At 43.8% G+C, this 11,355-nt stretch overlaps 1 protein-coding gene across 2 annotated transcripts; it reads left to right on the forward strand.

Moving 5' to 3' along the window:
* Window positions 1-334: 334 nt before the first annotated feature.
* GLRX2 (glutaredoxin 2) lies at window positions 335-9,061 on the forward strand. Of its 2 annotated transcripts, none has more exons than XM_017498628.2 (4): window positions 335-483; window positions 4,653-4,716; window positions 7,780-7,956; window positions 8,777-9,061. In XM_017498628.2, the coding sequence occupies exons 1-4, from the start codon at window positions 383-385 to the stop codon at window positions 8,909-8,911; spliced, it is 477 nt and encodes a 158-aa protein (XP_017354117.1). In that variant the 5' UTR covers window positions 335-382; the 3' UTR covers window positions 8,912-9,061. The 2 variants fall into 2 exon arrangements, with proteins under 2 accessions (XP_017354117.1, XP_017354120.1); XM_017498631.2 differs by lacking the exon at window positions 335-483 and adding an exon at window positions 597-707.
* Window positions 9,062-11,355: the final 2,294 nt, after the last annotated feature.

Here is an 11,355-nt window from a genome sequence, read left to right on the forward strand (position 1 = left end):
TCCATTCTGTTTTAGATAGTCATGCTTTTTCTCCTCCGTTTCCCCGGCACGCGGGCCGCCATCCTCGGGCCCCGCTTCCACGCGCCCGGGGGCCTCTCGGAGCGTCCCCACGCCTAAAGGAAGCCCGAGGCGGGCAGGTGAGCCGGCGGCCCCTCACTCAGTCTACCCGTGGGCGGGCCTCGCTGGAACTCGCGCTCCGGGGCCGCCCTGGCAGGACGCGCTCCGCTGCGCGGGGGTGACCAGCGGCGGCGCAGGCAGCCCGGGGGGCGGGGCGGGGCGGGGCGGGGCGGGGCCGGGCAGCCCGGGGGGCGGGGCGGGCCCCAGGTCGGCGGTGCGGGGTCTGCGGGGTGGGTCCCCGGGCGCGCGGCTCCGCCATCTGACCATGCTCCTGCGCGGCGCGGCGCTGGCTGGGACGCGGCTGGTTCGGAGCCGGAGCGGCCGGGCTGGCTGGCCTGACTGGGCGGCGGAAGTGGCGGCGTCTGGGTACTGGGCCGGGGGCGGGAGCGGCCGGCGTGGCGCGCAGGCCTCGCGGGGGAGGCGGTGGGCGAGGCGGGCTGGCGCGTGGGCCCGAGCCCTGAGACGCGGGGGCGCCGCAGCGGCGCGGAGGGAAGGGCCCCCTCGGCGGCTCAGCGGCTTCGGGAGCCGGTGACTCGCGGTGAAGACGCGGGGCTCGCGTTCGCCGAGGCCGTCCCCCTGTGAACTGCGGGGTGAAGTACGGGACGCGCCGGTCACTGGAATTCCCCTTAAAGAGCCAGGGGTTGTCCAGTGTGTCCAGATACTGCCCTGCACGCCGGAGGAACCCGGCAGTTTCCCGGGGTTGTTTCTTTCCGAGGGGCCCGCGGGCGTGTGTGCGGAACTCGGCCACCTCCTGCCGGAAGTCCAGGCGGCCGTCCTGCTGCGCTGCGGCGCCTTTACGACAGGGCTGGGGGGCTGGGGGGCTGGGGGGCTGGGGGGCTGGGGGGCTGGGGGGCTGGGGGGCTGGGGGGCTGGGGGGCTGGGGGGCTGGGGGGCTGGGGGGCTGGGGGGCTGGGGGGCTGGGGGGCTGGGGGGCTGGGGGGCTGGGGGGCTGGGGGGCTGGGGGGCTGGGGGGCTGGGGGGCTGGGGGGCTGGGGGGCTGGGGGGCTGGGGGGCTGGGGGGCTGGGGGGCTGGGGGGCTGGGGGGCTGGGGGGCTGGGGGGCTGAGGGGCTGAGGGGCTGCCGCCCCTGGCGAGGCCGGGGATGCTGATTTCCTGACACGTCCTCCTTTGGAATATCCGCTGGCTGGGGACCCGCAGTGGAAGGGACCCGCGGCTGTGCTGCCCACGCCCGCGCGAGTCCCCGACAGTCGTGCCGGAGAGTCTGTCTCCCTGTCTACTTGATCTGGAAACTCTGCCAGTTTTGCAAGGTTGACTTTCCCGACCTAGCTAGAGAGCCCTCGTGAAGGCGGGAATCACAGGATAAGTATTTGACAGCTCTTTGAGGCCCGCAGAGGGGGAGAGCACCTGGCCTGCTGGCGCACAGTAGGCGCTTCATGAACGTGCCATGCCTAGGTCTTCCTCCGTGTGGAAAGGAAATGCTTATTGTGCGCTTTCTTCCTCCGTGCTTGTTTTCATAGTTCTCGACAGTTTTTACCAAGGTCAACTAGAAATTGAAGGGAAAGGGTGCCTTCCAGAGCCTCTTTTAATTGGCAGGGAAGGGTGTAATATTTCCCTACCTCCTCTCACTACCCAAGAAAACATTCTCTCGTAGTCTGGTGGAGCTCCTGCTTCAGTAGTAAATGCTGTAGTAGATGGTCTGGGCATGACATTTTAACCGCTGGACCTGAGATGAAAAGGACTTGTTTTCTTAGTTGCTAAACCAAATACAGCTTGCTGATTTATTCCACCACTGCTCCTCCTTAGGTCTAGTCCAGCGCTGCCTAACCTTTTCTGATTTAGGCTTCAGGAGCTCAACTTCCTTTCATCCTAAAAGCTTCACCCTCCTCTCAAGTTGGCTGCTGTCTCCTAGTTCCCTCTCCTAACCCCTTCCTGAGTTAAGCACACAGAGGACTTGGGGGGGTGGGGGGATGTGCTTTAAAGGATTCCTTGCTAATCTATTAGGAAGCAAGGAATAATAGATTGTAAACATTGTGTGGGTTATAATGTTTAGTTACTGTCTCTCTTCTTTGCTATAACTGAACACACTGATGTTTGTTGTAGCCTCCTCACTCTAAGGGTGCAGATATCATAATTCCCCCTTATCCGTGGTGGACACGTTCCAAGACCTCAGTGGATGCCTAAAACCTCGGATAGTACTGAACCCTGTACATGCCATTTTTCGTATACATACATGCCTATGATAAAGTTTAATTTATAAATTAGGCAAAGTAAGAGCTTAACAATAATGAAAGAGCAATCATTTAAATAACATAATGCTCTTTCAAGGAATTCCTGGCTGAATCTTCTCATAGGCCCAGTGCTTTTTGGCATAACACGTTACTGTCTGTTGGAACACGTTTTATGTTTTTGTCTCCACAAATTTAATACCTTTTCTGTCTCAACTAAGCACTTGCACATTAGCTGTAACTTGCAGTTTGAAGTGTGACATCAAAACTACCATGAATTTCTTTTTACTTCGTTAAAATTGCGCTGATAGAAGATCCATCTTACCATGGATCTTAGCAAGCTCAGCATGTGATTAGCTTTTTCTTAAGTGGAGAACTTCTCATCCTTTCACTCAAAGGAAGCACTTTAAGGCTTCTCTTTGATATATCTGAATTGCCAGCATCACTGCTATAGTGGTTTGAGGCCGTTACTTATTTATTTATTTTTGAGACGAAGTTTCAGTCTTTTTGGGGCCATTATTAAGTAAAATAAGGGTTATTTGAATACAAGCATCACCACGCTGTGACAGTCGATCTGGTCACCAAGACAGCTGCTGACTAAAGGGTGGGGAGCTTATACAGTCTATATGCTGGACAATGGGAGGATTCGCACCCTGGCGGGGAGGAAGCTAGATGGCTCAAGATTTTATCATGCTACTTAGAACTTAAAACTTATGAACTGTTTTCTTCTGGAATTTTCCATGTAATATTTTTGGACCACAGCTGACCATGGATAACTGAAACAGTGGATGAGGGTGGATACTGCGTAGGGCAGCTGTTCATTATCCAAGGATGAGATGTACTGGAAAAAGCTATTTAGAGTGGATTCACTTAAAACAAGACTAATATTTCAGGCCAGGCACAGTGGCTCACTTCAGTAATCATAGCACTTTGGGAGGCTGACGTAAGTGGATCATCTGAGGTTAGGAGTTCGAGACCAGCCTGGCCAGCATGCTGAAATCCCGTCTCTACTAAAAATACAAAAAATTAGCCGGGTGTGGTGGTAATACACACCTATGGTCTCAGCTTCTCGGGAGTCTGGGGCAGGAGAATTGCTTGAACCCAGGAAGTGGAGGTTGCAGTGAGGCGCCGAGATCATGCCACTGCACTCCAGGCTAGGTGACAGAGCAAGACTCCATCTAAAAAAAAAAAAAGACTAATAGTTCATGCTCTCCAATTTAAAAAGTTTTGCTTGGGACCTTTGCAAAAATTAAACATTATGAAAAGTAGCTTACTTTTATATTTAAGAACATTTAAATTTTAAATGCACCCCCAGTGAATGCAGTATTGATTTGAAGGCAGAATATTTGAGTTTTATAACATAATCATAAGAATAATAGTTATTTAAATATTTGAAATTTCAAAAATTCTACTCTCATTCTTCAGATATTTGAGTAATTCTCTTTTGAAGCATCCATTATATCTCATAATCTTGTTGTAAAATTTGTAATTTTACTCTGCAGTTTGAATCATGGTCTTTGATATTGTTCCAACAGTGCAGTAGGATCTGGGTGACCAAGAAAGATGAATGAATGGAGAAGGAAAGATTCCAGCGATAAACAGATTTGATGATGATAAACTGGTTGAGTTTTTTTTTTTTTTAAGTGATTATTTTTCCTGACAATGAATGCTTCCTTTTACATTCCTTTTACAAGTTCCCAACAGCTATTTTTCAGATAATAAATACTGAGATAATGAGAGGTCCAGTATTCAGGAAATAGTAGTAGTAATGTCAAGCGCTGTTGAGCATTTACTGTGTGGAAGGCCCTGTTCTGCTTTCTGCATATGAATTAATTTAATCTGCACAAAATCCTTTGATAGGTACAAGTGATTATTGTTTCTGCTTTGCAGACTAGGAAATTTGGAGTTACAGCCCATTGTGGTTGAGATACCCTAGCTTCCTTAAAACTCTTTGCAGGTTCCCTGCTTCACGGAGTGTTCATAGAGTTTGGGCATGTTTTATTAAAAAAGTAGAAACTATAATTTTAACCTCAGGTCATACGGTGTAGGATGGAGTATTTGAAATTTGCTGGTCATAAATAACAATGTGTGAAGCTTTAAACACAGTAAATATGATTTTATCAAATAATTAAGGGCATTGGGAAGCTAGTTAGATAAGCACACAGGTCTTTGTGGTTTTAGAAAAACAAATACTTTGTAAATTGACATTTTGTACTGATAAGTAGTTTTTTTTTTTTTTCTATTTTGTAAGTTTGGCTATATTTGTGTATAAGATTTTTTTCAGATAGAACTCGTGATAAATTATCTTTAATGCTTAATAAACTACATGGTCCTTTTAAATTCCTTTTAGGATGGAGAGCAACACATCCTCATCTTTGGAGAATTTAGCAACGGCACCTCTGAACCAGATCCAAGTGAGTGATGTGGGAGATGATGGAAAACTTATCTCTGTGGAAAAATAATTGTTCCTTACATATTTAATATGCTTATTCAATACCCAAGCTTGAGATAGTTCAGCAAATGAATTAAGAAATTAATATTTATTTTAAAATCTGCTGCGAAAATTATCCCTGTGACTAAGAAGTCCTAGATCATTTTGGTAATTAAAATGTATGAGGTTTATTCTTAATGAAGTCTTCACACCCTCTAAGTTGGATAACGCGGTTGGCTGCTCGTTTTCATCATACCCACCTGAGGTCCAGTGCTGATACCAGTCAAGCTGCCCTTAGCTAGGAATCCTATTTGATTTGGGCCTGGGTTAACAGTTCTCTTTGTTAGTACAGAATCAAGTTAGTATCCAGTAGTTATTTTATAACCCATACTCTCAGGGATACTGTATACTCTTCTTTTCCTCTTTTACTGAGAACCTTTGTTAACTCTGCCTCTTGCATGCATGTTTTTCTTCCCTTGGAGACTACAAGACATACCCATTTTTTCCTCTCTTGCTTACCACCCACTACTACCACAAACAAAAAATCTCTGCCTTTAGTCGATTTGTCTAAACTCCTAGCTGTTGACTATAACATTAATGCTCGAACCCTATTGTGAAGGAATTGCTTTTTTTTTTTTTTTTTTTTNGAGGAGGATCTCGCTCTGTCGCCCAGGTGGGCACACAGTGGCGCAATCTCAGCTCACTGCAACCTCCACCTCCTGGGTTCAAGCAGTTCTCCTGCCTCAGCTTCCCTAGTAGCTGGGGATTACAGGTGCCTGCCACCACACGCAACTAATTTTTGTATTTTAGTAGAGACAGGGTTTCACCACATTGGCCAGGCTGGTCTCGAACGCTTGACCTCAAGCAAATTACCTGCCTTAGCCTCCCAAAGTGCTGGGAATTCAGGCATGAGCCACCGTGCCTGGCTTGAATTGCCTCCTTTAAAGTAAAAATTCAACATTATGGAATATATAGCAAGGGTGAGCTTAAGAAAAATTGGGAAGAGGGATCTAGAAACCCTAACACTGTCATCTTTAGTTTCAGCTCACTTTGGAATCTCTTCATCAGTGTCTAATACATGTAAGAGCCCTCGAAGCTCATCTCCCCCTACATGATGGTGTCAGTGTGTTTATGACGTGAGGCCGCATGGTGGAGGGAAGAGCACTGGCTTTGGTGCTGTGCCAAGGCTGGGTCAAATCCCAGTATCGTGAACCACTCAGCCTTAGTTTTGTCCTCTGTAAGATGAACTCGTTAATACTAACCTCTGGTATGGCAGGCCCTCCCTGGGATGAACTTTGATATTAAATATTATGAGTAAACGCAAGGGAAGCATAAAAATAGACTAACTTGCAGATAGCTGGGCTAAAACTCAGGACCCTTCTGACACCCAAGGGTGGTAGAACTCCTGAAGCATGGACCTTATACTGTCTGGTTTTTGGCCTTCATCTTGACGGTGCTGCTCACTACCCACCACAAAAGAACACCCTCGACAGGCCAGCACAGTGGCTCACGTCTATAATCCCAGCACTTTGGAAGGCCAAGGCAGGTGGATTACTTGAGCCTAGGAGTTCAACACCAGCTTGGGCAACATGGTGAAACCCTGTCTCTACAAAAAAATCCAGGTGTGGTGACACGTCTATAATCCCACACACTTGGCAGGCTGAGGTGGGAACATCACCTGAGCTTGGGAGTTTAAGGCTCCAGTGAGCTGAGATTGCACCACTGCGCTCTAGCCTTGGTGACAGAGTGAGACACTGTCTCAAAAAAAACCCAAAAACCTAGACAAATGTCTGGGTGCTATAACTATCCATTCAAAATCTTCGAAAGACCCAGGCATTCATATGTTTAGAAACAAAAAGGAAAACTTCACAGGCTGTGTTGATCCACAGCAGAGCCTCAGAGCCATTGTGGTACAGGCCTGGAGAGTGGTTTCCAAAGCAGGCCGATACAATCATTATCCATAGCAGTTTTTAAAAAACACAGTTTTCAACCTGTTCCCCAACCTCATTGAATTAGCATTTCTGGAAGTAGCTTTTCCTGAACTAACAGTACAAGAATACCTTATCAATAGAATAATGATAGCTTTCGTACTATAAAGTTATATAGGAAGGGATAGGAGCAGAGGAGTGAGCCTTACATTTTAAAAAGAAATCATATACCATTCCTTACCATTGAAAGAATGGTAAGGAGTTAACTCCTGAATACCTACTGAATATTTGAAAAGAAGTACAATGTTTTGGGGTTTTTGTTTTTTTGAGACAGAATCTACCCACTTAATTGTTCCCCAGGCTGGAGTGCAGTGGTGCCATCTTGACTCACTGCAACCTCCACCTCCCAGGTTCAAGCGATTCTCCTGCCTCAGCCTCCTGAGTAGCTGGGATTACAGGCATGCGCCACCATGCCCGGCTACTTTTGTGTTTTTAGTGGAGATTGAGTTTCATCATTTTGGCCAGGCTGGTCTCGAACTCCTGACCTCAAGTGATCTGCCCGCCTTGGCCTCCCACGGTGCTGGGATTACAGGTATGAGCCACTGTACCCCGCTGAAAAAGGAGTATAATGGAGTTTAAGTATCTAGACTACAGAGCCAGATTTGCCTGGGTCTAATCCCAGCTCTTCCATGTATTAGCTGAGAACCATGAACAAATTGTCGATCTTCCTCTGTACCTCACTGTTGTCATCTGTGAAGTGGGGACAGTAATAGGACCTACCTCAGGATTGTAGTGAGGTTTAAATAATCCAGTGAAGATAAAAGTGTGGAGAATAGTACCTGGCACACAGAAATGTTTGCTGTATATGAATTGGCTATGATTATTATTTAATGTTATTGCTCTGTGCCAGGTACTTTTTATTTGTTATATCCTTTATCCTAATAACATTGCTTTGAAATGAAAAATACCCTCAATCTATAGAAGAGAAAAAATAGATAATGCTGAGTTTGAGCCCTGAATCATGAGACACCAAATCCATACTCTTTCCATTATATCCTAATTTCTTTCCAAAAGGTAATGTCTAGAATTAAAATGATTTTTTTGTGGTTTTATTTCAGGAAACAATTTCCGATAATTGTGTGGTGATTTTCTCAAAAACATCCTGTTCTTACTGTACAATGGCAAAAAAGCTTTTCCATGACATGAATGTTAACTATAAAGTGGTGGAATTGGACCTGCTTGAATATGGAAACCAGTTTCAAGATGCTCTTTACAAAATGACTGGTGAAAGAACTGTGAGTATATCCTCGGTGGTACTGATCTTCTGTAATAGGTTGTGAACTGGGTCACCTGGAGCCTAGAACCTTGTGTTAGGAAAATGAGCCAGGCATTCTCTGACGACAGATAGAGCAGCTGCGGATCTAGGAGCCAGATTCCTAGAATAGGAAACGGCAGAGTTGATTAGTTTATTTTTATTCTATATGTGTGTTTTGATTGGGGATGGCAAGTAGTGTCATTTGAGTGCTTGTCTATGGATCTTTGAGTTCCTCTTGGAGCTCTTGCGAGATAAAAGTATTCTTCCTCCCATTCCTTGGGCAGTACAAGGTTGGTCTTCAATTACTTTTCCAATAGGAGTGCTTTAGTGTTCCATGTTTTTAGATTCTTGAAATTTGCAGATTTTTCCATAATATGCATAATCAGAAAAATATACAGTGTTGCCACTTTCAAGTTTATTGGAGGAAGTTTATAGTGCACTCTTTCCCTTCAGTAAACAAATATAAGAAATAACTAAATATTATTAGTTTATCTGCTTTAGTTTATCTTTTACATACCATAGTGATTAGGAAGGGTTTTAGAATCAGATTGTCTTGGTAATCCCAGTCTCATTTACCATCATTAGGATTTTGCTCAGGTTCCTCTGCCTCATTTTCCTCCAGAATAGGGCTAAAAACAATAGCTACATCAAAGGGTAAATATTTTAAGATTTTATTTGTGAAAGAACTCAGTTTGGTGCCTGGCTCATAAAAGTACCCAGAGTTCAAATGTCTACTATGTGAAATGATCTTAGTTCTGATGCTAGAGTGAAGCCTAACTCATCTTTTGTTTGTCCAACAGGTTCCAAGAATATTTGTCAATGGTACCTTTATTGGAGGTGCAACTGACACTCATAGGCTTCATAAAGAAGGAAAATTGCTCCCACTAGTTCATCAGTGTTATTTAAAAAAAAGTAAGAGGAAAGAATTTCAGTGATGTTGATACTAATAAGTTTGCCAATATTCAGTGTCAGTTGATGATGCCCAGTAATGTCTTTTAAATGTTTGAGGATGTTTTTAAGTATATGCATTGTCTTCCTAAAGAAGATGTAAAAATAATGAACAATAAATTGCAGTGGATGCCTCATCTTCCCACTTGCCAATTCTTGAGAAAAAGGGATGTTATTGAAACAATGAAAGGTTGGATAAGGAAATAATGTATTTTATTAGGAATTTAGGTATGAATTTTACAACCAAGAATTAGAAGGTATGCATTTGGAATTCTTTATTCCCTATTCAGGAATTAACTCTTTATCTTCGATAGCTTTTAAGTGGTCAGGACTAATGTATGATTTCTCTTTAAAACTTAAGGCTTTTTGCTGATACACTTGTGAACTAGGCAGGGTAATAGAAGTATATTAATTTTTTACTGTGGAATGAAATTTATCTTTGAGAAACTACATTACTCATTTAATGACTTAATAGTTCCAGGAAACAAAACTATACCTATGGGCAGAAATTAAACAGAAATTAACTTCAGCATTGTATGAGGATGAATTTTTGAAACAGTATAGAAATGTGCTTGGATTGGCAGGGCATGTTTGCTCACGCCTGTAATTCTAGCACTTAGGGAGGCTGAGGCACAAGGATCACCTGAGCCCAGGAGTTCGAGATCAACCTGGTTTACATAGAAAGACCCCCATATTTACAAAAAATCAACAAAAATTAGCCTGGCGTAATGGCATGTACCTGGAGTCCTAGCTGCTCAGGAGGCTAAGGCAGGAGGATCTCTGGAGTCCAGGAGTTTGAGGTTACAGTGAGTTAAAATCGAGCCACTGTACTCCAGCCTGGGTGACAGAGCAAGACCTTTTCTCTAAAAAAAAAAAAATACACACACACACACACACACGCAAAACATATATAAACTTTGGAAAGCAGAACTCTCCACTCAAGTACATTTCATAGTTTATAAATATACATAGATGAAATGTACTTGGATTAAATTGCGAGGTGGAGAGTTCTGCTTTCCAGAATTTATGTATATTTTAATATATATATATATATATATATATATATATATATATATATATAAAATCTGGAAAGCAGAACTCTCCACCTCAGAATTTAACTCAATGTCCAACAGCGTTTGAACATTTAATGTGTTCAATACTGTTCAATATTGGGAGTACTATTCAAACTCATTTCAATTCAGCTAAACTTAGCAAACAAGATTTATCCTACAGAAAGTCTTATTTTACAATAATTATAGATGTTCAGTACTTCACTAATGAAATAATCTTTCCAGCTTCCTATCAAGAATTTTTTAAGTGCCTACTATACAAAGCATTTTCCTAGTTGATCCCACAGAGTCACATGGGGCAGATTACCAGATGCTGAGAAGAAAAAACCCTTCTTCAGAGGCGGAAGAAACATTGATTTTAGGAGTGCTTCTGGTTTCTGTCAGGATGGTCCAGAAAATCTGGAACAGTCCTGAAGTATACAGCTGGTGGCTTCCTTGATCATTTGCCATCAATGATGCTTCTTACCTGGATTTATACTGCCATCAGGAGACCTCTTGATAAATAAGAATTTAGACAAGAATTCCATTCCCGTATGATAATTTAGGTTATAACACTAGAATGGAACAGAGTGGAATGTCTTTAGGTCTTTATTTTGCACTATGTCATGAGAAAGTTCTTGCTATGTTGTAAAATCTTTGTTAGAGTCAGGCTTTTGGGGATTCTGAAAAAAAATTCGTTACAGAGTTGAAGAAGTCTATTACCTGAGAAAGGTAAAATTGTGTCATAATTGTTCATCATATTCGGTATTAAGGGTAGAGGGAGGTTACTTCAAAAAATAGAAACACTGACCAATGGCTCAACTGTGAAAAACAGATTTATCTTTAGCTTTTTTTTTTTTTTAAAGATATAGTCTTGCTCTGTTGCCCAGGCTGGAGTGCATGCAAATGGCATGATCTCAGCTCACTACAACCTCCACTTCTGGGTATAAGCAATTCTTGTGCCTCAGCCTCCTGAGTAGCTAGGACTACAGGTGAAAACCACCACATCTGGCTAATTTTTTGTATTTTTAGTTTAGACAGGGTTTTGTCATGTTGGCCAGGCTAGTCTCCAACTCCTGAGCTCAGGCAATCTGCCTGCCTCGGCCTCCCAAAGTGCTAGGATTACAGGCATGAGCCACTGCGCCTGGCCTGTGAAGAAACATTTTTTATCAACTCTTCCTAGACTGGTGGGACAGAGGGTGAGAGGCAAGTGGTGGTTGGTTCTTGATTATGCTCAGATCTTGAAAGAATTCAACAGCAGGGAGGGAACCTTATCAAAAGCCTCAAAAACTCTAGTGAAGGTAATATGATATGATTTTCACTATGGCTTCATTTAAAATAGAAGAAATAAACGCTTCTAATACCTGCCTCTTAGTCTTCTG

Source organism: Cebus imitator, unplaced genomic scaffold (genome assembly GCF_001604975.1).
Source record: "Cebus imitator isolate Cc_AM_T3 unplaced genomic scaffold, Cebus_imitator-1.0 Scaffold247, whole genome shotgun sequence".
Taxonomy (NCBI): domain Eukaryota; kingdom Metazoa; phylum Chordata; class Mammalia; order Primates; family Cebidae; genus Cebus; species Cebus imitator.